Raw genomic sequence first — 26,495 nt, forward strand, 5'->3', positions numbered from 1 at the left:
TAGACACTAACAGTATATGTCATTGTTCACACAACCCTTCCAGAATCATTCCCTCCGTCACTGCTTTCTCCAACATCGCCTTACCCTAGCAGTTATTTTCTGTCCAGTGCAGTTTGGGTGTACAAAGATGGCCGCCGGCCGCGACTACATTTCCCAGCATGCACCGTGAGCCCCCGCGCTTCCGGTCCCCCTGCAGGTTCTGCTGTGCAGCGGCCGGGAATTCAGTTTTGAAGTTGACGGAGCGAGGTGAGAGAATGTGATAGCATGGGGAGGACCACAAGTGTCAGCATGGCCTCACCTCCATAATATCACACACTATGGCGGGGGTGTCCCTGCACAGCTGGCTGCTTTATAATGTAATGTCTTATGTTTTCATTGCAGGGAGCGGTGGCAGGAGGCTGCACCCAGGAGAGGGCGCTATGGAGCACAGGGGCTGATATCAGCTGTCACCCATCCAGTGTGGGTGCAGGTCACGGCTCAGGGGTAAGTCAGGGCAAGGGGCAGGTCGCGGCTCAGGGGTAGGTCACAGGTCAGGGGCAGGTCGCGGCTCAGGGGCAGGTCACAGTGGGATCTCTTGTTGGGGTAACCTTTGTTTATGGGGTCTGGTAAGGGGGCGCACATTCCATATTCTCCAGTGCTTGGAGGATAATACTTGCCTCCCCCTGTAGGGGGCGCACACTCCGTATTCTCCAGCGACTGTGCTTGGAGGATAATACTTGCTTCCCTCTGTAGGGGGCGCACATTCCATATTCTCCAGTGCTTGGAGGATAATACTTGCTTCCCTCTGTAGGGGGCGCACACTCCGTATTCTCCGGTGCTTGGAGGATAATACTTGCTTCCCCCTGTAGGGGGCGCACACTCCGTATTCTCCAGTGCTTGGAGGATAATACTTGCCTCCCCCTGTAGGGGGCGCACACTCCGTATTCTCCAGTGCTTGGAGGATAATACTTGCCTCCCCCTGTAGGGGGCGCACACTCCGTATTCTCCAGTGCTTGGAGGATAATACTTGCCTCCCCCTGTAGGGGGCGCACACTCCGTATTCTCCAGTGCTTGGAGGATAATACTTGCCTCCCCCTGTAGGGGGCGCACACTCCGTATTCTCCAGTGCTTGGAGGATAATACTTGCCTCCCCCTGTAGGGGGCGCACACTCCGTATTCTCCAGCGTCTGTGCTTGGAGGATAATACTTGCCTCCCCCTGTAGGGGGCGCACACTCTGTATTCTCCAGCGTCTGTGCTTGGAGGATAATACTTGCCTCCCCCTGTAGGGGGCGCACACTCCGTATTCTCCAGCGTCTGTGCTTGGAGGATAATACTTGCTTCCCTCTGTAGGGGGCGCACACTCCGTATTCTCTGGTGCTTGGAGGATAATACTTGCCTCCCCCTGTAGGGGGCGCTGCAGCCTCATCACACACTTGATGGGGTCATTAAGCTGCTGACTGATTTAGTGCTGTTACCTTTCTAGATATCAGAAGATGGAGATCCCAAGCGGAGAGCACAAACGATTCGTCATCCCCTCTCAGGACCCCAAGGAAGTCCCGGTGAGAAGATGACAGTTCCTAATATCCATTTACATCCCTTATCCCTCTGCGTTGTATCGGAAATAAGCCTGAAGATTGCAGGGAATCTCCCATCACAATCCATCCTGATAAACCTGGGACATTACTCATAGATCCGGGCAACGGACTGTGGGATCTTCTTATATCTTATCTATGGCCTCTGTCCTTCTAAAATCTACAGTTTTATGCTAATGAGTTAGAAGGGCTCTTGGCGTGTTACCAAAGCCCCTCAGTGCTGCAGCAGGTATACAATGAGCAGAACATGTCTCTCCTGCTCTCTCCCACCTCCCTCTGCCTGTTTAGTCTAGTAACAGCAGGGGGAGATCCCTATCTAACAGTCATGTGACACCCCCCTGGGTCATAAACTTTGACACTCATCTCAGAAAAATATGACTCTTCTCTGCTACTTTGCATATCACCAGTTTGGATGATTGGATGGGCAGGATTTATAGAAAGGATGGATGGGTTTCCCCACATATCAGGGCTACATTATAGACCCCTCGGAGGTGTGAATTGGGGTCCGCTTCCCTTTGCTTGGCTCTAGTGAGAAGTGGTTCACATCTAGATATCACTGACACTGTGTATTTCCTTTCCAGGTCCAGTCCTTGTTTAAAGCCCCTGCAGCCGCTCAGCCCTCCAGCAAGGGGGCGACAGGGAGCTATGCTGATTACGTATTTCAGAAGGAGTCCAAAACCTCTGAACAGAAACCTCAGGGACACAAGACGGACGTGAGCTCCGCACAGAAACTTCCAAGCGATAAGTTGGAAGAAGGTGAAAAGTTCTCTGTCGACCTGAATAAACATGAAGGCCCCAAGTCTGTGACGAGTTCTCGTGTGGGACCGGCCACAGTCCTGGAGTCCAGGAAATGTATTGTGGTTAGTCCTCGCCAGGTAATGCACCCACTTTGCATCTTCCCAAGTCTGCTGAACCTATCAGATTGTGTATTATAACTTTTCATATAGCATTTACCTGTAGTTCTCCGGCTGTCTGCACACATTGCAGGTAAATGAGCTTCACATATGCGCAGTTTTGTGTTTTATGCAGGTTTCTGTGTATTTTTTGCACATACTTTTTTTTCACCTGATGCTACGTCATTTCAAGCCGTAATCTTTATCATGTAGCAGATTTGATATTTGATGGAAATTTTTTTTACATGACCATTAGACAACAAGTGCAAAAATCTGCAAGACGCACAACTTTTGCGTGGGAAAAAAAAAAGTTACACATTGCCTACATGACTTTTTCCAAATTAAAGAAGAAGCTGCAGTGTGCGGTGCGAGGAGGAGCTGCAGTGTGTCTGTGGCTCCCCACCAGCAACCTCCAGTGAGTCAACGAGGCGTCAGCTTCAAGGGATCCAGTTCCTGTCTCCTTGGGTCGTACTCCCTCCCCCTTGCCTGTGTCAGCTGACCACAGCTAACAAAAAATCCTGCACCTGCACAGTGAGCTCCATCTGTCATGCGCAAGGAGCAAGAGAGATCACAACCGTCCGAGTGAAGCGACTCCTGCGCAGTGAGTGGATACAGGGCGACCCGGCCTCACTGCACCGGTGTTAGATGTGATTGCTGCTGTCAGCTCATGTAGATGTGGGGTAGAAAGAAGGATGACCCGAGGAATCAGGGACTTGGTCCATTGAACCTGGTGCCCTCAGGACTCACTGGAGGTTGCTGGTAGGGAGCCAAGTAAACTTTTTTACACTTCTATAACTTACAGGAACAGGGAAGTAGGAAGTATTTTTGCAATCTTTATTACAATGACTATTGGAACCTGTCAGCAGCGCATGACACTTTAACCTGATGACAGGTTTCCCTATAATGTTACTGTATAATCCTGCAGATTTTTGCATGTAATCCCTGCCATGTGCAGACAGCCCTGGAGAGCCGCTATATGGTGTCCTAGAGAAGACATTAGCGCCTCCTTACACTGCTGCGTCCCTCATCTCGTTCCAGAGCGGTAACCCACTTCTCAAGCACATCCGAAATATACCTTGGGAGTTTGGCGAAATCTCACCAGATTATCTACTGGGGGAGACTTGCTGCGCCTTCTTCCTTAGGTAGGTCTCCATATCAAGTATAGAAACTGATTGTCAGGGGTCTGGGAAACCCTCTCTAGGAATTTCTGCACAATGTGGATGGAGGTCGTCTTGGCGCTTTTCTCCGATGTCTTCTTGCGTAGCTGAATGTCCGCTCTGGAGCCCTCTCTCTCTACGTCTGTTTTCTCTTCTAGTTTGCGCTATCACAGCCTGAATCCAGATTACATTCACTCACGGATGAAGTCTCTGGACAAGTCCTACACGCTGCAGATACTCATGGTGTTGGTGGATGTGGTAAGTGGCTCGTCTCTGGAGGAGGAGGTCTAATTCTTACCCCCTCCAGGGCCTGATGAATCGGAATCCCTGCACTCCAGACATCGGCAGGACCCTAGAGGATTGAATACATGAGAAACTGTGATTTCTGTCTGTGAATGGAGGTTAAAGGGTCACTTCTCCATTAAACTCCCAGACCCTCAGGTCCTTGTTTTCTGTGAAATCTCACCCATTTACCTAAAAAGAATCTCCTCCAAAGTCATGTGACAATGAGCAGAGAAGAGTCATATTATACTCGAGATGAGTCAAGTTTAGAAGCTGCAGGGGGAGGGTCACTTCAGACACCTCTACCTTGGGGTCTGTAGAACCTGAGAAAAATAATGCTGGTGTCATTAAAGATGGGAATCTCGGCACACATCAGGCTTGTGGTTCTGTGATCTACAAATCTCAAGATACAGACACCACACAAAGACCTAGGTGAAGATGAGTTGTAAGTAAAAGTCCAACTCCTGCCTTTGTTTGGCTGCCTGTATCTTCAGCTCTGTCGATCAGAGAACCTTGAGCCCGATGTGATCTGAAAGATAAGATTCTTATCTCAAATATGACACAAGCAGCATGTTTCCTTATGCTATAGAATCAAAGTTAGGGGGTTCTGCAGTTACCCTCCCCCTGCAGCCTATAAACTTCACTCATCTCAGGCAAAATATTACTAATTTTCTCATGACTTCAAAAAAAACAAACATTTTTTTAAATAAATAAATGGATAAATGGGTGAGATTTCACATAAGAGTGAATTCTAGAAAATAAATTTCATAGTCTGGCTGAGGGGGGGGGGGGGGCGCTTCTGGTTCAATGGGGTAAAATCTGGTGACCACCATTAGTCACCTGGTAAAATCTGCCATCATGATAAACCAGGGGCATTTACTCAGAGATCCAGGCACTGTGACTGTGGCAATCTTCTTATGGGCCTGAAGGGTTCAGGGGGGGTGTTACCAGATCCCCTCTGTGCTGCAGCTTTATACTGTGCAGGAGTAACCCCGACACCCCCCTCCCTTTTCACCTCCATCTGTGTGAAATTACATCAGGCAGAGGGAAGGAAGTGCAGAGTGAGCAAGGCTGAGGGTGAGAGTGTTTAACAGCCTGCCAAGACAGAGGGGCTCTGGTAACACCCCCCCCCCCAACCCTTCACACTCATTAGCATAAGGAATTTTAGAAGGAAGTATATGGTATGCCTGGATCTATGCGTAACGTCCTGGGTTTATCATTTTGATGGGAGATTTCCTTTATGGTACTTTCATGTGACAACCTCTTGAATTTTTAAATAGCCTTTTTGTATCCTTGTTTTTGTAGAAAGACTCATATTCTACACTGAAAGAGCTGTCAAAGATCTGTCTCCTGGCAGACTTCACCCTGGTGCTGAGCTGGAGGTAAGAGATACATAGATATATACATAGCAAAGCTGGAACACAGTGTCAGGCAGCAGCTGCAAAAGCAATAAAACAGATCAGATCTCTGTAGTATCCAATCTCCCCACAACAGCGGGGATGTGTATATATGTAGTAACTGTATAATACAGTATACTTACTGTGTCTCCCAGTCCAGAGGAGGCTGCACGCTACCTGGAGACCTTCAAAAGCTACGAACAGAAGCCGGCTGATGCCCTGAAAGAGAGGACGGAGAGTAACTTCATGTCCCAGGTGTGGAGCGGGTGTAGACGCAGGACCTGCTCATGGTCGCTGTTGGGGTGCTGTCTAGATTTCCGGATGACGCTTTTTCTCTGGTTACAGATCACAGACTGTCTCACCACCGTGAAGTCCATCAACAAGACAGACAGCTGCACGTTACTCTCCACGTTTGGGGTCAGTCCTTCTAAAGTTTTAGGCTACATTCACACTGCCGTATGGAGGATGTATATACGGCCGATATACGTCTCCCATAGACGGTAATGGGTGCACGGCGCCATACGGGAGCGGTACGGTGTAGCACACGTGCGGCACTGTACCGCTCCGTACCCGGGAAAAAGATAGGACCTGTCCTATCTCTATGGAGAGGGGCGGGGGTGAGCTGCGCTCACCTCCTCCTCCTCTCCCTGTGCACTGCCGTTGCCCGCTATGGTACAGTACGGACAGGCAATGGCAGTGTGAATGTAGCCTTACTCCGATGTTACAATGATTTTATTTTTCAAAATTGTTATACGCGATTCTCCCTTTGAAAACAAACAGAATGGCGGCCGTATTGTGCTGCTCACCCCTTTCTATCCAGAGTTCCTGTTCTGAAGTTACTTGTCAAAAACCTTCCTCAGCAGTGAAATGGGCAGAGATGAACCTCTTCTTATATCTGCCCAAACTCCCCATGATGCCTCGTGTTCTCTCATTCAGTAATTTAGGAGCAAATCCAGTGTACACTGCACAGAGCACATACAGGGTGTATATGGTGACTCACCCAGCAGCTTCCATCTCATGGAGGAGCATGTTATAAGTAGTAGCAACCAGCAGTTACATGATGTGATAGTGCTCGCACAGCGCTAAGTTATTGTTGGGAAGAGAGTGACTGGATAGCAGAATATGGGGGAAGGTGCAGAGAGACAGAATATCATGCAGTGATTTTTATTGTTGTGTCCGCAGACTCTTGCTGACCTCTCAAATGCATCTCAAAAGGAAGTGTCTCTCTGCCCGGGACTTGGACCCCAAAAAGTAAGTCTAATGTTGGATGCTGGGGAGGGGGATGTCCCGTATTTTCCGCTTCTCCGCTGTTTTCCACAGTTATTGGATTTTCCTTCCTCCTCGGTTTCTTCTTCAGGCCAAGAGACTGTACGACGCTCTACATGAGCCGTTCCTCAAGTGACTTCCCCAGTCCGGGGCGACGGGCACAGAATAAGGACCCTCAAAAGTTTTTTATTTTTTTTGTGTACCAAATATAAACAGGTTATGGTCTGTATAATAAATGTTCTATTACTGCTGAATACTAGAGGAGTTTTATCACAGTAGTTCGGAGCGTTAAAACACAAAACAACCAAGAAAAGTGAGAACATCGTCTCTACAGACGTGTACACAAAGTACTAACACCGCTGTGCAGGTAAGTCCCTGCTCCTCACTAGGTATTGCTTCATGGACAGGAGCCTTCGAGGCACAGGGAATCTATATGATCCATCAGAATACTGGAGAATTATTGGGATAGATCTTTCCCAGCCTAATGCACACTGTGTGCTCTGGCTGCCGCAGGTCCATGCATTGCATTGGTGCAGCATAAATGGATGCAAACGTTTACAATACTGCAACATTTCCAGTTTCATAGGAGTAGTGTGTTACCGGATGCCCTCCCCGCGTGGAGTAACAGCCAGCAATATAAAGCAGGTACAGGCTGTGTGGCTCCTGTGTTCAGAAAATCTCATCTGCCTATGCTGATGGGGTTATCTCGTATCCAGAGGATAACCAATTATTAACCTTGCGGTTCTGCTAGAGATAGCCGAGTACTGAACCTGTCCATCTCTGGCAGTCCCGTGGACTGTGATAGGAGTTTCCAGCTCTGGAGGGTCTCTAGGGTCAGAGGGGCATGACCCCATCTTACAGGGGTAAACTTATATCCACATTTTTTTTTACAGCTAATGATAGGTTCCCATAGAGTCCTATTAACTAAATGTCACCCTTCTCTTACATCCCCAGAAAATCAACTTTATCTTCTATTACTTGGCATCACAGGGGGTGTGGCCTCTTGTCCCCACACCCTGCACCATTCAGCACATCATGTCATGTGACCAGGGTGATGTCATTAACATTTGTAAAATCTCCCCAATGTATGTATCTGAGGAAATCCCAGCAGCCTCCATGCACTTCTATTCCTCTCCATCCTACACGGAGGCTGCTGGGATTTCATGTCAGATACATTTGTAATATCTACCCCAAGTGGATTAAGGACCTTAGATGACGTCACATGACATGCAGGGCATTTTTAGCTAAATGTAGGGTGGCATTTAGTTAATAGGGAAGTATCTGTAAAAATGTGGGGACAGGTTCCCTTTAATCCCCCAGCGTGGATATCGCTGCTTGGAGTGGTAATTGGATTGTTGCAATAGATGAAAGCTGTGGCTAAGTGACAGCATAAAATGCAGAAAAATACCGACCCAAAAATCACTTGATTACCCCCAGTTACACATATACAGAGGGGGTTATGTATCTAATGCACGGGGCCTGCAGCACATGCAGGGAGCCAGGGTCCGAAATCCCTCAGTTATCAGGTACTAATACATATATACCCATCTACTGCCCCAATGCATCATACAAAAAGTGATCCTAAATATCCCTACACTGCCAAATGTGAGGAAAAGCCAAAATATATGACTAGGATGCAGCTGAACAGCCTGCTTGTAATCTGTTACCATGGAAACACATAGTTCTGCATAAGAGCTGTAGCCACACAACTATTTGCAAGATTCCCTTCATACAAGTCATGTTTGTGATCTAGCGAGACATGAGCCATAAACTACAGATAGTACATTATCTACTCACTGCAACAACAGCGCCCCCAGTGGCCTGAGTAAGGAAATGGGACATGGATTTAGAGATTTAAGGGGTTTTCCCACCAAATAAGTTACACCCTTTCAACAGGATGGGGTCTAACTTGCTGATCGGTAGGGGTCTCAGTGATGAGAGCCCCATAAAACACTAATACGAGGGGTCCGAGATACCTCAGTCACTGAGACCCCCACCGATCAGCAAGTTAGGCCCCATCCACAGGACTCACTTGTTTGGAGGGAAAACCCTTTAAACCACTCTGTCTCCAAGGATTCAGGGATCCCCAATATCACAGACCTCATCATCCATTACCGCAATCCCGACCACTGGGGAATATAAGAAACATAAAACACATATACGTGAAACAAGTTAAAACAGCTATAAAAAAATCAACAAAAAAGCCCCAGGATCTGGCGCCATAACAATCGTAACTTAGATTGAAATAACTGGCGAGGATCCTTTCCTCTCCATATCGGATGTGTGGGGGCGGCCTAAAGGGATTCTCAATAACCTGATCCCGATGTGTCCCCCTGCAAAATCAGCAGACACAAGCCGACATTGCGGCTGATGATGTAAACCGTTTGTGGATTTTGGTTACAAGTTTATTTAAAGGGGTTGTCCAGAAGTTGACACTGCTGCTCCTCCCCTGACCATGGTACGGGCCGGTATTACAGCTCGGTTACATAGAAATGAATGGCGCTTAGTGGTAATCCCGCACACAGGGTCATGGTCAGGAGAGGTGTTTTGGGACCTCTGGAAACCCCTTATAAGTCCCCTGAACCAAATAGAAAACCAGATAACACATAATATATTGTCACTAGCAAAACCAGCTGCAGCCAGATACCATGGACTGTGATGGGGGCGTAGACTGGTCCTATAATATGGGGCTGGATTTACAGCCCCTCCGCAGATGGAGTGAAGGCTCAGAGTCCTCAGAGGTGATGGGAAGAACTACAAATGACATCCAACCTTAAAAACAAACAAAACAGGAGGTGGTGACACATTTCGGATGGACTCTTATGACCTGCATTTGAATCCTGGCACCGCGATGCCGCCAGTGTGAGCAGAGTCCTTCATGCCACGCGATACGCCTTCATCAATGAATACTCCTTCCGACTGGCACGAGACGCCCAAATGAACAGGGCCCCAGCCATGACCTGCAGGGGTGAGGAGACGCACGCCAAGCAGAAGGACCAACCGTACTCTCCACGGACCCCCGAGGGAGGGGGCAGACTCCTCTGCAGCATGTACACCCCGCTGGAGAAGCACACAACAGCTCCCAACGTGCACACACCTGCAAAATGGGGAAGAGACAGGTAGGTGGGCGCCACTGAGTAAGACAACAGATAGTGGCACAGGTGGGCATTATACATACCTGCCAGGAGGTGCAAGGCCCCGGTGCCCAGAGCTGGATACAGACTGCGGCACACACAGCCAGCCAGACCAACAATGGCGCCAAAAAATATCAGTCCAAGGGCGACCAATGGCAGCAGGAACTGGCAGCGCCACAGATCTGAAAAGAACAAGTCATCAGAGACCCCACCGACCCCAGGGTCAGTGCCACAGTGATGCCCGTAGTGTATGGGCCTGGATTTACTCACATGTACGGATCAGGTCCATCTCTGTGTTGTGATTTCCAGGCTGCGAGTATTTCTCTAAGAACTGATCCGAAAAAGACAGTGACACGCAGCGCAGGTCCGAGGAGAGATCTGGGGACAACAGAGAGTGTGAGATATGAGATTCCAGGGGATTTATCCTGCAGCAGTGACATATGGCACAATCACCTGCCATATGTAACACTCACTGCTGCGGTCACACAGGTGAATGCAACCTCTGCAGCAGCCAGTGACCAGCACAGACACTAAAGGACTTCATGGCCAGACTCACCATCAGACTCGTAGTGCTGCGAGGAGACGCTGATGCACTGCTGCCACAGCCCCAGGCTCCCGTTGCAGTGGTACAGCGCGTCCGTGTAAGCCTTCTCATTGGCCTTCTCCAGTTCATTTAGGAATTCATTTGCAGCCGTCTCGCTGACGTTGGCGAGGACAGGGGAGGTGAAGTAGTGGTACCAGGAGACGGTGCCCACCGCTGCAGAAAGGTAAATCACGGACAGGAGAGATAGGACGCTGCCAATCACCAGCGCAGTGGCAAAGCGGTTATCCATGGCGTCCCCCCAGCAGCGACCTCCAGGTCATCAAACTACAGGGGGCATCTATCAGACGGCAACAACAGAAAGTGTTAGAATAAGCCTAACAACACAGATCCTGAACTGGGAAGTCTCTGAGCTAACGGAGGGAACGCAGCCGGGCAGGGGAGGTAATGGGGGGAACGTGGCCAAGCAGGGGAGATAATGGTGGGGGAACGTAGCCAGGCAGGGGAGGTAATGGTGGGGGGACGTGGCCGGGCAGGGGAGGTAATGGGGGGAACGCGGCCGGGCAGGGGAGGTAATGGGGGGAACGCGGCCGGGCAGGGGAGGTAATGGGGGGAACGCGGCCGGGCAGGGGAGGTAATGGTGGGGACGCGGCCGGGCAGGGGAGGTAATGGGGTGACGCGGCCGGGCAGGGGAGGTAATGGGGGGAACGCGGCCGGGCAGGGGAGGTAATGGGGGGAACGCGGCCGGGCAGGGGAGGTAATGGGGGGAACGCGGCCGGGCAGGGGAGGTAATGGGGGGGACGCGGCCGGGCAGGGGAGGTAATGGGGGGGACGCGGCCGGGCAGGGGAGGTAATGGGGGGGACGCGGCCGGGCAGGGGAGGTAATGGGGGGGACGCGGCCGGGCAGGGGAGGTAATGGGGGGAACGCGGCCGGGCAGGGGAGGTAATGGGGGGAACGCGGCCGGGCAGGGGAGGTAATGGGGGGAAACGTGGCTGGGCAGGGGAGGTAATGGGGGGGACGCGGCCGGGCAGGGGAGGTAATGGGGGGGACGCGGCCGGGCAGGGGAGGTAATGGGGGGACGCGGCCGGGCAGGGGAGGTAATGGGGTGGGGGGGAGCAGCCGGGGAGGTATTGGTTTGATGGGGGGACGTAGCCGAGCAGGGGAGGTAATGGTGGGGGAACGCGGCCGGGCAGGGGAGGTAATGGTGGGGGAACGCGGCCGGGCAGGGGAGGTAATGGGGGGAACGCGGCCGGGCAGGGGAGGTAATGGGGGAAACGCGGCCGGGCAGGGGAGGTAATGGGGGGGAACGCGGCCGGGCAGGGGAGGTAATGGGGGGGAACGCGGCCGGGCCGGGGAGGTAATGGGGGGGAACGCGGCCGGGCAGGGGAGGTAATGGGGGGGACGCGGCCGGGCAGGGGAGGTAATGGGGGGGACGCGGACGGGCAGGGGAGGTAATGGGGGGGGGAACGCGGCCGGGCAGGGGAGGTAATGGGGGGGACGCGGCCGGGCAGGGGAGGTAATGGGGGGGACGCGGCCGGGCAGGGGAGGTAATGGGGGGGACGCGGCCGGGCAGGGGAGGTAATGGGGGGAACGCGGCCGGGCAGGGGAGGTAATGGGGGGAACGCGGCCGGGCAGGGGAGGTAATGGGGGGAAACGTGGCCGGGCAGGGGAGGTAATGGGGGGGACGCGGCCGGGCAGGGGAGGTAATGGGGGGGACGCGGCCGGGCAGGGGAGGTAATGGGGGGACGCGGCCGGGCAGGGGAGGTAATGGGGTGGGGGGGAGCAGCCGGGGAGGTATTGGTTTGATGGGGGGACGTAGCCGAGCAGGGGAGGTAATGGTGGGGGAACGCGGCCGGGCAGGGGAGGTAATGGTGGGGGAACGCGGCCGGGCAGGGGAGGTAATGGGGGGAACGCGGCCGGGCAGGGGAGGTAATGGGGGAAACGCGGCCGGGCAGGGGAGGTAATGGGGGGGAACGCGGCCGGGCAGGGGAGGTAATGGGGGGGAACGCGGCCGGGCCGGGGAGGTAATGGGGGGGAACGCGGCCGGGCAGGGGAGGTAATGGGGGGGACGCGGCCGGGCAGGGGAGGTAATGGGGGGGACGCGGACGGGCAGGGGAGGTAATGGGGGGGGGAACGCGGCCGGGCAGGGGAGGTAATGGGGGGGACGCGGCCGGGCAGGGGAGGTAATGGGGGGGGGGAACGCGGCCGGGCAGGGGAGGTAATGGGGGGGGGAACGCGGCCGGGCAGGGGAGGTAATGGGGGGGGGGGAACGCGGCCGGGCAGGGGAGGTAATGGTGGGGGAACGTAGCCGGGCAGGGGAGGTAATGGTGGGGACGCGGCCGGGCAGAGGAGGTAATGGTGGGGACGCGGCCGGGCAGGGGAGGTAATGGGGGGGACGCGGCCGGGCAGGGGAGGTAATGGGGGGGACGCGGCCGGGCAGGGGAGGTAATGGGGGGGACGCGGCCGGGCAGGGGAGGTAATGGGGGGGACGCGGCCGGGCAGGGGAGGTAATGGGGGGGACGTGGCCGGGCAGGGGAGGTAATGGGGGGGACGCGGCCGGGCAGGGGAGGTAATGGGGGGGACGCGGCCGGGCAGGGGAGGTAATGGGGGGGACGCGGCCGGGCAGGGGAGGTAATGGGGGGGACGCGGCCGGGCAGGGGAGGTAATGGGGGGGAACGTGGCCGGGCAGGGGAGGTAATGGGGGGGACGCGGCCGGGCAGGGGAGGTAATGGGGGGGACGCGGCCGGGCAGGGGAGGTAATGGGGGGGGACGCGGCCGGGAAGGTAATGGGGTGATGCGGCTGAGCAGGGGAGGTAATCGGGGGGGCACGGCCGGGGAAGTATTGGGGTGATGCGGCCGGACAGGGGAGGTAATGGGGTAATGGGGTGATGCGGCCGGCAGGGGAGGTAATGGGGTGATGCGGCCGGGCAGGGGAGGTAATGGGGGGACGCGGCCGTGCAGGGGAGGTAATGGGGTAATGCGGTCGAGCAGGGGCGGTAATTGGGGGGGCGCAGCCGGGGAAGTAATGGGGTGATGCGGCCGGGCAGGGGAGGTAATGGGGGGACGCGGCCGGGCACGGGGAGGTAATCGGGGGGGCACGGCCGGGGAGGTAATGGGGTGATGCGGTCGGGCAGGGGAGGTAATGGGGGGACGCGGCCGGGGAGGTAATGGGGTAATGGGGTTACGCGGCCGAGCAGGGGAGGTAATGGGGGGACGCGGCCGGGCAGGGGAGGTAATGGGGTGATGGGGGGACGCGGCCGGGCAGGGGAGGTAATGGGGGGACGCGGCCGGGCAGGGGAGGTAATGGGGGGACGCGGCCGGGCAGGGGAGGTAATGGGGGGACGCGGCCGGGGAGGTAATGGGGGGACGCGGCCGGGCAGGGGAGGTAATGGGGTGATGGGGGGACGCGGCCGGGCAGGGGAGGTAATGGGGTGATGGGGGGACGCGGCCGGGCAGGGGAGGTAATGGGGGGAACGCGGCCGGGCAGGGGAGGTAATGGGGGGAACGCGGCCGGGCAGGGGAGGTAATGGGGGGAACGCGGCCGGGCAGGGGAGGTAATGGGGGGAACGCGGCCGGGCAGGGGAGGTAATGGGGTGACGCGGCCGGGCAGGGGAGGTAATGGGGTGACGCGGCCGGGCAGGGGAGGTAATGGGGTGACGCGGCCGGGCAGGGGAGGTAATGGGGTGACGCGGCCGGGCAGGGGAGGTAATGGGGGGACGCGGCCGGGCAGGGGAGGTAATGGGGTGACGCGGCCGGGCAGGGGAGGTAATGGGGTGACGCGGCCGGGCAGGGGAGGTAATGGGGGGACGCGGCCGGGCAGGGGAGGTAATGGGGGGACGCGGCCGGGGGAGTAATGGGGGGACGCGGCCGGGCAGGGGAGGTAATAGAAGAAACATTAGTTGATATATAACATGATATAATTATCATCCTCCCTGACATGACGTCTCCCCTCCCCCATACACAGTCCAGGAGCAGCCCCCATCATTCATACACAGAGCAGCAGCTGTGGTCATGCTGGGGCTTGTAGTTCCCCGGACAGCACTGCGGTGTATACAGGACGTGGCCGCTCACACACCGAGAAATCTAACGATTAGTCTCCATCCTCACCCTCACAATCCGCAGCGTCCTGACGCCTCTTCCGGGTCACCGGGCGCAATGTATTGTGGGGAGGGTAGTTCCGGCAACAAAACACAACTAGAACGCATGCGCAGCGAGCGCCAGAGAATAGGCACTGCGGGACATGAGCGCCACCTGCAGCTGGGAGGTCAGTGCTGCAGTGTCTCCCTCTATAGGAGGCTGCAGGAAGCTGCAGACATTATCCTGCTCCTGGTACACAGGCCTCAGCGCATGCACCTGCAACTGGGAGGTCAGTGCTGCAGAGTCTACCCCTATAGGAGGCTGCAGGAAGCTACAGACATTATCCTGTTACCTCACACAGCCTCAGCGCATGCACCTGCAGCTGGGAGGTCAGTGCTGCAGTGTCTCCCTCTGCAGGAAGCTGGAGACATTGGGGCACATTTACTTACCCGTCCGGAGGAGTTAATCAAGTACGGAGTGCCGTACGATAATGCACAATCACCAGTTAAATACTTGTCACGGCGCGCAAATTGAAAACTGAAAATCCGTCGAAAGTGCGATCCGCGGATCCTTAGTAAATAAGCCCCATTATCCGACTTCTCCACACAGGCCTCAGCACATCTCCCTCTATAGGAGGCTGCAGGAAGCTATTAACTTGTCCTAGCTGTTCTCCTTGATAAGCAATCTGCTGGGACTGCTGGACCACAACGGTGGTAAGATCAGACAGTTTTGGTAGTGGTACCTTGGCGGATCTTACTGTCAGGCTTCTGGGTTAGTGAACCCCCTGGACCACCGCGAACGATGCTGTAAGCCAACACCTGGGATCGGAATCTAAGTGGCACCCAGTCTTCACCAGTCCCCTATAATAACTATATACAGACCCTTATAATAACTATATACAGTCCCCTATAATAACTATATACAGACCCCCTATAATAACTATATACAGTCCCCTATAATAACTATATACAGTTCCCTATAACAACTCTATATAGACCCCTATAATAACTATATACAGACTGTCAGGGCTTGGGGTCAGTAAACTCCCTGGACTACCGTGGGAGATAACACTAGCCAACACCTGGGACTGGAATCTAGACGAGGGATAGTCAACGAAGAACGGAGCTGCCTCAGCTGACCCAGAGTCCAGAGAGTTATAGGAGAACTCAGCCGATGGTAGCAAATTGGATCCAGTTGTTCTGACGGGCAGAGATGAAGTGACGGAGGTAACAGCCCAAAGTCTGATTCACCCTTTCTGCTTGACCATTCGACTGTGGGTGGTAAGCAGAAGAAAAGTCCAGATTTACTTGCAGCTGATGACACAAGCACCGGCAGAACTTGGATACAAACTGGACCTCTTGGTTGGACACGATGGGGCACATTTACTAAAGGTCCGCGGACCGCGATTCTGTCGGGTTTCCCAAATTTTTCTTTTTTGCGCCGAATTGCCCCAGATTTTTGGTGCACGAGATCTGATTGTGGCGCATCGGCGTCGACTTTTAATGCGTTACAAATTGGGGGCGTGGCCTTCAGACAACCCGACTCATTCGGACAAACCATGGAATTTAAAATACAAATTGTGTCACAAAATCAGCACTCACGTAAACCGGGAAGAAGCAGGTGAACTCCGGCGGACCTCAGCGGGGAAGCGACGGATGCAGGAAATCGGGCGCACAAGCTACGTGAATCGGGGAAGATCCGAATCCTTGTCGGACGACACACACATCGGGGATTGCGATGGGACGGGTAAGTAAATGTGCCCCGATGTGTTGCGGAAGTCCATAAAGCTGGAAGATATGCTGTAAGAACAAACTGTCAAGACGTGGAGAAGAAGGAATACCTGGAAGAGGACCGTCACTAGTTGGTCTGTCACCACCGAGTGACAAAATCCATAGCCACGGAGACCACGGGCGACTGGGTATCGGAACCGGAAGTAGCAGTACAGCCGGTTTGAGGCGAGAGGGCATGTTACAGGCACAGGAGGAGCAGGATACCACGAAATCCCGAACATCCTTGACCAGGTCTGGTCACCAGTAGTAGCAGGAGATGAGGGCCACGGAACATTGCACTCCTGGGTGCCCAGCCAGTCGTGAAGAATGTCTCAAAGACAGAATCCTCTTACAGAATGAAGGCCAAATATACTTCTTGCAGGGAGGTAGCTGCCAAAGATCCACCAGAGCTGCAAAAATAAGTTGTTCAGGAGAGTTGTTGTGCCGAGGGACCGGCTCTTCTCCAATGACATCTGAAGCACGGGAAAGGGCATCTGCCTTGACATTCCTTTCCGCAGTACGGAAATGGGTCAGCAGATTGAATCCTGAAAAGAACAGTGACCAACGGGCTTGTCTGGGATTAAGGTGCTGGGCTGTCTGGAGATACAGAAGGTTCTTATGGTCTGTATACACAAACCGCATGATGAGCTCCTTCCAGTAGATACCAGCACTCTTCCTGAGAAAGTTTGATGGCTAACAGTTCTCTATCTCCAAAAGAGTAACTTTTCTCTGCAGGGGAAAAAGTCTTAGAGAAAAAAACACAGGTCAGAGTACGGCCTTAGGACCTTTCTGGGTGAGCACCGCCCCTGCAACTACAGAGGATGCGCCAGTCTCAAGATGAAGGGGCTTCCCAGTGTCAGGCCCGGAGAGAACTGGAGCCGAGGCAAATGCGGACTTCAACCTGGAGAACCCGGTCTTCACCAGAGCCCGCTGCAAAGCAGGATGGTCTTGCTGTGGCAGGGTGCCACCACAGGTGCGACTAGCCCGCGGTGGCAGCCAAGGTAGAAGTACAAACTCAGCGAGCAATCTCGGAGTCAGGCACAGGCAGGCAGTCAGGGCAGGTGGCAGAGATGCAAGGTCACAGGACAAGTCCGGGGTCACAACAGGAGATCAATGCAGGAACAGGAATGGAGAGGGGAACAGGGAACACAATGGAAGCTCTCTCTAAGGCTTGTGGCTCAAAGATCCGGAGGGGGGTGATGGTTTATGTATAAGCCCGAAGTGGCCAGCGCCAATCAGCGGTGCGCTGGCCCTTTAAATCTATGAGAGCCTGAGTGTGCCCACCCGAGGAAGTGGGAATGCGTGCGCCAACCAGCCAGCTCGGAAGCAGGAGTACGAAGTGAGGGCTGGCCGCGGAGACGTGGATCGCAGGGAGACCCGTGACACAGACCCTTATAATAACTATATACAGTTCCCTATAACTATATACAGTCCCCTATAAAAACTATATACAGCCCATCTATAATAACTATATATAGCCTCCTATAATAACTAACAGACCACTATAATAACTATATATAGCCCCTTATAATTATATACAGAATACATTTGAGGGTTAGGGCACGGGGAGCCCGGACCTAAATACACTGTGGGCCACCGCCCGAATTGGGGGGCCTCTTTAAGGGCAAAGTGGTAGGGGCCAAGGGGCGTGCACCCCAGGCGCCCCCACCCCCCTATTAGCCATCCCTGATTGGAAGTGAAGTTGGTTCAGCATTGGATATCTTGGGTGGGGTTCAGAGATTGAAGATTGAAACTTTCCCTGATGCCTTCTCAGCTGGGAGGAGAGAGGTGGGTAGAGGTGCTAGAGGGCATAGAAGGGAGTTAAAGGTAGAAAATAATTGGGGTTGTGAGATAGGGAAGTTAAAATATTAATGAAGTTATCCTGTTTAGCAGACGTGATGGCAGATTTATAGGGAAAGGCCTCCTGCTTGTATGACAGGAGGTCTTCATAGGATTTCTTCCAGTGCCTCAGGTGTTTTGTGAGGTTGGGGTGCTAGGGTTGTCAGTTTGGTTGTCTATTTTATTGTGGGAGGTCTGCAGAGTCCAGGGCTGAGGTATTAGTGGTGTTGTAGACTGTGGCAGCAGTTTTATACCTTCTTGAATGAAGTGAAATGAGTTTCCTTCATGGGTGTATAAGTTTGTGGACAGCAGGAGAGGTTGAAGCCAAAATGTTAGACAAAATGAGTAAATTGTGGTCAGACAGGAGGGTGGTAGTGTTAGAGAGCTGGTGACAGAGGCGGGTGAAAATTAAGTCAAGCATATATATATGTATGATCTTTCTCATATCTATCAGTCTATCCATCGCAAAGAGGTTTAGGTAGAGTTGAAACGTCGCCATTCACTTTGTAATAAAGGACCAGGGTATTAGTATGTTCTGCTCATTACTATTAATAAGATAAAGCTTCATATATCAGCCCTTTGAGGCATGTTCAGGTTTTTCAGGCAAAACAAGAAGAGAAACTATAATTGACAGATATTACACTATATTGTATTCATCCCGCCCTCTCTTCTCTGTCAGTGGGGGGTGTCCATGAGCTGGGGTTGTTGTGTGCCTCAGGTTAGGAGGTTCTGTGTGTTCCTTCCTCCATCCCGCCCTCTCTTCTCTGTCAGTGGGGGGTGTCCATGAGCCGGGGTTGTTGTGTGGCTCAGGTTAGGAGGTTCTGTGTCTTCCTCCTTCCATCCCGCCCTCTCTTCTCTGTCAGTGGGGGGTGTCTATGAGCCGGGGTTGTTGTGTGCCTCAGGTTAGGAGGTTCTGTGTCTTCCTCCTTCCATCCCGCCCTCTCTTCTCTGTCAGTGGGGGGTGTCTATGAGCCGGGGTTGTTGTGTGCCTCAGGTTAGGAGGTTCTGTGTCTTCCTCCTTCCATCCCGCCCTCTCTTCTCTGTCAGTGGGGGGTGTCTATGAGCCGGGGTTGTTGTGTGCCTCAGGTTAGGAGGTTCTGTGTCTTCCTCCATCCCGCCCTCTCTTCTCTGTCAGTGGAGGGTGTCCATGAGCTGGGGTTGTTGTGTGCCTCAGGTTAGGAGGTTCTGTGTCTTCCTCCCTCCATCCCGCCCTCTCTTCTCTGTCAGTGGGGGGTGTCCATGAGCTGGGGTTGTTGTGTGCCTCAGGTTAGGAGGTTCTGTGTCTTCCATCCTGCCCTCTCTTCTCTGTCAGTGGGGGGTGTCCATGAGCCGGGGTTGTTGTGTGCCTCAGGTTAGGAGGTTCTGTGTCTCCCTCCCTCCATCCCCTCAATCTTTCTGTCAGTGGGGGGTGTCCATGAGCTAGGTATGTTGTGTGTCTCAGGTTCGGTAGTTTTGTGTCTTCATCCCTCAATCCGCCCTTTCATATTTGTCAGTGGGGTTGTTGTGTGCCTCAGGTTCGTAGGTTCTGTGTCTTCCTCCATCCCGCCCTCTCTTCTCTGTCAGTGGAGGGTGTCCATGAGCTGGGGTTGTTGTGTGCCTCAGGTTAGGAGGTTCTGTGTCTTCCTCCCTCCATCCCGCCCTCTCTTCTCTGTCAGTGGGGGGTGTCCATGAGCTGGGGTTGTTGTGTGCCTCAGGTTAGGAGGTTCTGTGTCTTCCATCCTGCCCTCTCTTCTCTGTCAGTGGGGGGTGTCCATGAGCCGGGGTTGTTGTGTGCCTCAGGTTAGGAGGTTCTGTGTCTCCCTCCCTCCATCCCCTCAATCTTTCTGTCAGTGGGGGGTGTCCATGAGCTAGGTATGTTGTGTGTCTCAGGTTCGGTAGTTTTGTGTCTTCATCCCTCAATCCGCCCTTTCATATTTGTCAGTGGGGTTGTTGTGTGCCTCAGGTTCGGAGGTTCTGTGTCTTCCTCCATCCCGCCCTCTCTTCTCTGTCAGTGAGGGGTGACCATGACCTAGGGTTGTTGTGTGCCTCAGATTAGGAGGTTCTATGTTTTCGTCCCTACATCCCACCCTCTCTTTTCTGTCAGTGTGGGGTGTCCATGATCTGGGGTTGTTGTGTGCCTCAGGTTAGGAGGTTCTGTGTCTTCCATCCTGCCCTCTCTCTTCTCTGTCAGTGGGGTGTGTCCATGAGCTGGGGTTGATGTGTGCCTCAGGTTAGGAGGTTCTGTGTCTTCCTCCCTCCATCCCGCCCTCTCTTCTCTGTCAGTTGGGGGTGTCCATGAGCTGGGGTTGTTGTGTGCCTCAGGCTAGGAGGTTCTGTGTCTTCTTCCCTCCATCCCCCCTCTCTTCTCTGTCAGTGGGGGGTGTCCATGAGCTGGGGTTGTTGTGTGCCTCAGGCTAGGAGTTTCTGTGTCTTCCTCCTTCCATCCCGCCCTCTCTTCTCTGTCAGTGGGGGGTGTCCATGAGCTGGGGTTGTTGTGTGCCTCAGGTTAGGAGGTTCTGTGTCTTCCTCCCTCCATCCCGCCCTCTCTTCTCTGTCAGTGGAGGGGTGCCCATGACCTGGGGTTGTTGTGTGCCTCAGGTTAGGAGGTTCTGTGTGTTCCTCTGTCCATCCCGCCCTCTCTTCTCTGTCAGTGGGGGGTGTCCATGAGCTGGGGTTGTTTTGTCCTCAGGTCAGGAGGTTCTGTGTGTTCCTTCCTCCATCCCACCCTCTCTTCTCTGTCAGTGGAGGGTGTCCATGAGCCGGGGGTTGTTGTGTGCCTCAGGTTAGGAAGTTCTGTGTGTTCCTCTGTCCATCCCACCCTCTCTCTTCTCTGTCAGTGGGGGGTGTCTATGAGCTGGGGTTGTTGTGTGCCTCAGGTTAGGAGGTTCTGTGTGTTCCTCCCTCCATCCCGCCCTTTCATATCTGTCAGTGGAGGGTGTCCATGAGCCGGGGTTGTTGTGTGCCTCAGGTTACGAGGTTCTGTGTCTTCCTCCATCCCGCCCTTTCTTCTCTGTCAGTGGAGGGTGTCCATGAGCTGGGGTTGTTGTGTGCCTCAGGTTAGGAGGTTCTGTATCTTCCTTCATCCCGCCGTTTCTTCTCTGTCAGTGGGGGGTGTCCATGAGCTGGGGTTGTTGTGTGCCTCAGGTTAGGAAGTTCTGTGTGTTCCTCTGGCCATCCCACCCTCTCTTCTCTGTCAGTGGGGGGTGTCCATGAGCCGGGGTTGTTGTGTGCCTCAGGTTAGGAGGTTCTGTGTCTTCCTCCATCCCGCCCTCTCTCTTCTCTGTCAGAGGAGGGTGTCCATGAGCTTGGGTTGTTTTGTCCTCAGGTTAGGAGGTTCTGTGTCTTCCATCCCGCCCTCTCTTCTCTGTCAGTGGGGGTGACCATGACCTAGGGTTGTTGTGTGCCTCAGGTTAGGAAGTTCTGTGTTTTCCTCCTTCCATCCCGCCCTCTCTTCTCTGTCAGTGGGGGGAGGGGGGGTATCCATGAGCCGGGGTTGTTGTGTGCCTCAGGTTAGGAGGTTCTGTGTCTTCCTCCCTCCATCCCGACCACTCTTCTCTTTCAGTGGGGGGTGTCCATGAGCTGGGGTTGTTGTGTGCCTCAGGTTAGGAGGTTCTGTGTCTTCCTCCCTCCATCCCGCCCTTTCTTCTCTTTCAGTGGGGGGTGTCCATGAGCTGGGGTTGTTGTGTGCCTCAGCTTAGGAGGTTCTGTGTCTTCCTCCATCCCGCCCACTCTTCTCTGTCAGTGGGGGGTGTCCATGAGCTGGGGTTGTTGTGTGCCTCAGGTTCGGAGGTTCTGTGTCTTCCTCCATCCCGCCCTCTCTTCCCTGTCAGTGGGGGGTGTCCATGAGCCGGGGTTGTTGTGTGCCTCAGGTTAGGAGGTTCTGTGTCTTCCTCCCTCCATCCCGCCCTCTCTTCTCTTTCAGTGGGGGGTGTCCATGAGCTGGGGTTGTTGTGTGCCTCAGGTTAGGAGGTTCTGTGTCTTCCTCCATCCCGCCCTCTCTTCTCTGTCAGTGGGGGGTTACCATGACCTAGGGTTGTTGTGTGCCTAAGGTTAGGAAGTTCTGTGTCTTCCTCCCTCCATCCCGCCCTCTCTTCTCTGTCAGTGGGGGGTGTCCATGAGCCGGGGTTGTTGTGTGCCTCAGGTTAGAAGGTTCTGTGTCTTCCATCCCGACCCTCTCTTCTCTGTCAGTGGGGGGTGTCCATGAGCCGGGGTTGTTGTGTGCCTCAGGTTAGAAGGTTCTGTGTCTTCCGTCCCGCCCTCTCTTCTCTGTCAGTGGGGGGTGTCCATGAGCCGGGGTTGTTGTGTGCCTCAGGTTAGGAGGTTCTGTGTCTTCCTCCATCCCGCCATCTCTTCTCTGTCAGTGGGGGGTGTCCATTAGCTGGGGTTGTTGTGTGCCTCAGGTTAGGAGGTTCTGTGTCTTCCTCCATCCCGCCCTCTCTTCTCTGTCAGTGGGGAGTGTCCATGAGCCGGGGTTGTTGTGTGCCTCAGGTTAGGAGGTTCTGTGTCTTCCTCCCTCCCTCCATCCCCCCCTCTCTTCTCTGTCAGTGGAGGGTGTCCATGAGCCGGGGTTGTTGTGTGCCTCAGGTTAGAAAGTTCTGTGTCTTCCTCCATCCCGCCCTCTCTTCTCTGTCAGTGGGGGGTGTCCATGAGCCGGGGTTGTTGTGTGCCTCAGGTTAGAAGGTTCTGTGTCTTCCATCCCGCCCTCTCTTCTCTGTCAGTGGGGGGTGTCCATGAGCCGGGGTTGTTGTGTGCCTCAGGTTAGGAGGTTCTGTGTCTTCCTCCCTCCATCCCCCCCTCTCTTCTCTGTCAGTGGGGGGTGTCCATGAGCCGGGGTTGTTGTGTGCCTCAGGTTAGAAGGTTCTGTGTCTTCCTCCATCCCGCCCTCTCTTCTCTGTCAGTGGGGGGTATCCATGAGCCGGGGTTGTTGTGTGCCTCAGGTTAGAAGGTTCTGTGTCTTCCATCCCGACCCTCTCTTCTCTGTCAGTGGGGGGTGTCCATGACCGGGGGTTGTTGTGTGCCTCAGGTTAGAAGGTTCTGTGTCTTCCATCCCGCCCTCTCTTCTCTGTCAGTGGGGGGTGTCCATAAGCCGGGGTTGTTGTGTGCCTCAGGTTAGGAGGTTCTGTGTCTTCCTCCATCCTGCCCTCTCTTCTCTGTCAGTGGGGGGTGTCCATTAGCTGGGGTTGTTGTGTGCCTCAGGTTAGGAGGTTCTGTGTCTTCCTCCATCCCGCCCTCTCTTCTCTGTCAGTGGGGGGTGTCCATGAGCCGGGGTTGTTGTGTGCCTCAGGTTAGGAGGTTCTGTGTCTTCCTCCCTCCATCCCCCCCTCTCTTCTCTGTCAGTGGGGGGTGTCCATGAGCCGGGGTTGTTGTGTGCCTCAGGTTAGGAGGTTCTGTGTCTTCCTCCATCCCGCCCTCTCTTCTCTGTCAGTGGGGGTTGTCCATGAGCCGGGGTTGTTGTGTGCCTCAGGTTAGAAGGTTCTGTGTCTTCCATCCCGACCCTCTCTTCTCTGTCAGTGGGGGGTGTCCATGAGCCGGGGTTGTTGTGTGCCTCAGGTTAGAAGCTTCTGTGTCTTCCATCCCGCCCTCTCTTCTCTGTCAGTGGGGGGTGTCCATGAGCCGGGGTTGTTGTGTGCCTCAGGTTAGGAGGTTCTGTGTCTTCCTCCTTCCATCCCGCCCTCTCTTCTCTGTCAGTGGGGGGTGTCTATGAGCCGGGGTTGTTGTGTGCCTCAGGTTAGGAGGTTCTGTGTCTTCCTCCCTCCATCCCCCCCTCTCTTCTCTGTCAGTGGGGGGTGTCCATGAGCCGGGGTTGTTGTGTGCCTCAGGTTAGGAGGTTCTGTGTCTTCCTCCATCCCGCCCTCTCTCTTCTCTGTCAGAGGAGGGTGTCCATGAGCTGGGGTTGTTTTGTCCTCAGGTTAGGAGGTTCTGTGTCTTCCATCCCGCCCTCTCTTCTCTGTCAGTGGGGGTGACCATGACCTAGGGTTGTTGTGTGCCTCAGGTTAGGAAGTTCTGTGTTTTCCTCCTTCCATCCCGCCCTCTCTTCTCTGTCAGTGGGGGGAGGGGGGGTATCCATGAGCCGGGGTTGTTGTGTGCCTCAGGTTAGGAGGTTCTGTGTCTTCCTCCCTCCATCCCGCCCTCTCTTCTCTTTCAGTGGGGGGTGTCCATGAGCTGGGGTTGTTGTGTGCCTCAGGTTAGGAGGTTCTGTGTCTTCCTCCCTCCATCCCGCCCTCTCTTCTCTTTCAGTGGGGGGTGTCCATGAGCTGGGGTTGTTGTGTGCCTCAGGTTAGGAGGTTCTGTGTCTTCCTCCATCCCGCCCACTCTTCTCTGTCAGTGGGGGGTGTCCATGAGCTGGGGTTGTTGTGTGCCTCAGGTTAGGAGGTTCTGTGTCTTCCTCCATCCCGCCCTCTCTTCCCTGTCAGTGGGGGGTGTCCATGAGCCGGGGTTGTTGTGTGCCTCAGGTTAGGAGGTTCTGTGTCTTCCTCCCTCCATCCCGCCCTCTCTTCTCTTTCAGTGGGGGGTGTCCATGAGCTGGGGTTGTTGTGTGCCTCAGGTTAGGAGGTTCTGTGTCTTCCTCCATCCCGCCCTCTCTTCTCTGTCAGTGGGGGGTTACCATGACCTAGGGTTGTTGTGTGCCTAAGGTTAGGAAGTTCTGTGTCTTCCTCCCTCCATCCCGCCCTCTCTTCTCTGTCAGTGGGGGGTGTCCATGAGCCGGGGTTGTTGTGTGCCTCAGGTTAGAAGGTTCTGTGTCTTCCATCCCGACCCTCTCTTCTCTGTCAGTGGGGGGTGTCCATGAGCCGGGGTTGTTGTGTGCCTCAGGTTAGAAGGTTCTGTGTCTTCCATCCCGCCCTCTCTTCTCTGTCAGTGGGGGGTGTCCATGAGCCGGGGTTGTTGTGTGCCTCAGGTTAGGAGGTTCTGTGTCTTCCTCCATCCCGCCATCTCTTCTCTGTCAGTGGGGGGTGTCCATTAGCTGGGGTTGTTGTGTGCCTCAGGTTAGGAGGTTCTGTGTCTTCCTCCATCCCGCCCTCTCTTCTCTGTCAGTGGGGGGTGTCCATGAGCCGGGGTTGTTGTGTGCCTCAGGTTAGGAGGTTCTGTGTCTTCCTCCCTCCATCCCCCCCTCTCTTCTCTGTCAGTGGGGGGTGTCCATGAGCCGGGGTTGTTGTGTGCCTCAGCTTAGGAAGTTCTGTGTCTTCCTCCATCCCGCCCTCTCTTCTCTGTCAGTGGGGGGTGTCCATGAGCCGGGGTTGTTGTGTGCCTCAGGTTAGAAGGTTCTGTGTCTTCCATCCCGCCCTCTCTTCTCTGTCAGTGGGGGGTGTCCATGAGCCGGGGTTGTTGTGTGCCTCAGGTTAGGAGGTTCTGTGTCTTCCTCCCTCCATCCCCCCCTCTCTTCTCTGTCAGTGGGGGTTGTCCATGAGCCGGGGTTGTTGTGTGCCTCAGGTTAGGAGGTTCTGTGTCTTCCTCCATCCCGCCCTCTCTTCTCTGTCAGTGGGGGGTATCCATGAGCCAGGGTTGTTGTGTGCCTCAGGTTAGAAGGTTCTGTGTCTTCCATCCCGACCCTCTCTTCTCTGTCAGTGGGGGGTGTCCATGAGCCGGGGTTGTTGTGTGCCTCAGGTTAGAAGGTTCTGTGTCTTCCATCCCGCCCTCTCTTCTCTGTCAGTGGGGGGTGTCCATGAGCCGGGGTTGTTGTGTGCCTCAGGTTAGGAGGTTCTGTGTCTTCCTCCATCCCGCCCTCTCTTCTCTGTCAGTGGGGGGTGTCCATTAGCTGGGGTTGTTGTGTGCCTCAGGTTAGGAGGTTCTGTGTCTTCCTCCATCCCGCCCTCTCTTCTCTGTCAGTGGGGGGTGTCCATGAGCCGGGGTTGTTGTGTGCCTCAGGTTAGGAGGTTCTGTGTCTTCCTCCATCCCGCCCTCTCTTCTCTGTCAGTGGGGGGTGTCCATGAGCCGGGGTTGTTGTGTGCCTCAGGTTAGAAGGTTCTGTGTCTTCCATCCCGCCCTCTCTTCTCTGTCAGTGGGGGTTGTCCATGAGCCGGGGTTGTTGTGTGCCTCAGGTTAGAAGGTTCTGTGTCTTCCATCCCGACCCTCTCTTCTCTGTCAGTGGGGGGTGTCCATGAGCCGGGGTTGTTGTGTGCCTCAGGTTAGAAGCTTCTGTGTCTTCCATCCCGCCCTCTCTTCTCTGTCAGTGGGGGGTGTCCATGAGCCGGGGTTGTTGTGTGCCTCAGGTTAGGAGGTTCTGTGTCTTCCTCCTTCCATCCCGCCCTCTCTTCTCTGTCAGTGGGGGGTGTCTATGAGCCGGGGTTGTTGTGTGCCTCAGGTTAGGAGGTTCTGTGTCTTCCTCCCTCCATCCCCCCCTCTCTTCTCTGTCAGTGGGGGGTGTCCATGAGCCGGGGTTGTTGTGTGCCTCAGGTTAGGAGGTTCTGTGTCTTCCTCCATCCCGCCCTCTCTTCTCTGTCAGTGGGGGGTGTCCATGAGCCGGGGTTGTTGTGTGCCTCAGGTTAGAAGGTTCTGTGTCTTCCATCCCGACCCTCTCTTCTCTGTCAGTGGGGGGTGTCCATGAGCCGGGGTTGTTGTGTGCCTCAGGTTTGGAGGTTCTGTGTCTTCCT

At 54.7% G+C, this 26,495-nt stretch overlaps 2 protein-coding genes across 6 annotated transcripts in view; one reads left to right on the top strand and one right to left on the bottom strand.

The window, feature by feature from the left end:
• On the top strand, nucleotides 1–6,821 carry ERCC1 (ERCC excision repair 1, endonuclease non-catalytic subunit). 2 transcript variants are annotated; one of them, XM_072130030.1, is made up of 12 exons: nucleotides 1–246; nucleotides 382–469; nucleotides 505–518; nucleotides 1,464–1,539; nucleotides 2,154–2,447; nucleotides 3,504–3,607; nucleotides 3,781–3,880; nucleotides 5,210–5,286; nucleotides 5,457–5,556; nucleotides 5,647–5,718; nucleotides 6,484–6,552; nucleotides 6,659–6,821. In XM_072130030.1, exons 4-12 carry the CDS (start codon nucleotides 1,474–1,476, stop codon nucleotides 6,701–6,703), a joined length of 927 nt encoding a protein of 308 aa, XP_071986131.1. In that variant the 5' UTR covers nucleotides 1–246; nucleotides 382–469; nucleotides 505–518; nucleotides 1,464–1,473; the 3' UTR covers nucleotides 6,704–6,821. The 2 variants fall into 2 exon arrangements, with proteins under 2 accessions (XP_071986131.1, XP_071986130.1); XM_072130029.1 differs by lacking the exon at nucleotides 505–518 and having other exon boundaries at nucleotides 2–246; nucleotides 382–483.
• Nucleotides 6,738–26,495, bottom strand: part of CLDND1 (claudin domain containing 1) — a 20,868-nt gene continuing 1,110 nt past the window's right edge. The window contains exons 1-5 of one of the 4 annotated variants that reach the window (XM_072130031.1): nucleotides 14,351–14,451; nucleotides 10,258–10,582; nucleotides 9,972–10,079; nucleotides 9,746–9,883; nucleotides 6,738–9,664 (exon numbers count right to left, since the gene is read on the bottom strand). In XM_072130031.1, coding sequence (XP_071986132.1) covers nucleotides 9,444–9,664; nucleotides 9,746–9,883; nucleotides 9,972–10,079; nucleotides 10,258–10,534 — 744 coding nt within the window. In that variant the 5' untranslated portion in view covers nucleotides 10,535–10,582; nucleotides 14,351–14,451 and the 3' untranslated portion in view covers nucleotides 6,738–9,443. Of the gene's footprint in view, nucleotides 9,665–9,745; nucleotides 9,884–9,971; nucleotides 10,080–10,257; nucleotides 10,583–14,234; nucleotides 14,452–26,495 lie in introns of those variants that run through there. The other 3 variants (XM_072130033.1, XM_072130032.1, XM_072130034.1) reach the window with 3 other exon arrangements.

This window comes from Engystomops pustulosus, chromosome 11 (assembly GCF_040894005.1).
Source record: "Engystomops pustulosus chromosome 11, aEngPut4.maternal, whole genome shotgun sequence".
NCBI lineage: Eukaryota > Metazoa > Chordata > Amphibia > Anura > Leptodactylidae > Engystomops > Engystomops pustulosus.

What these genes read in the sequence shown, in the direction of transcription:
- ERCC1 (XM_072130030.1), top strand. Translation starts at nt 1,474, where the DNA reads ATGGAGATCCCAAGCGGAGAGCACAAACGATTCGTCATCCCCTCTCAG. An exon ending in AGAGTAACTTCATGTCCCAG is followed by an intron (nt 5,557 to 5,646) that starts GTGTGGAGCGGG and finishes CTCTGGTTACAG; the next exon opens with ATCACAGACTGTCTCACCAC. An exon ending in CGGGACTTGGACCCCAAAAA is followed by an intron (nt 6,553 to 6,658) that starts GTAAGTCTAATG and finishes TTTCTTCTTCAG; the next exon opens with GCCAAGAGACTGTACGACGC.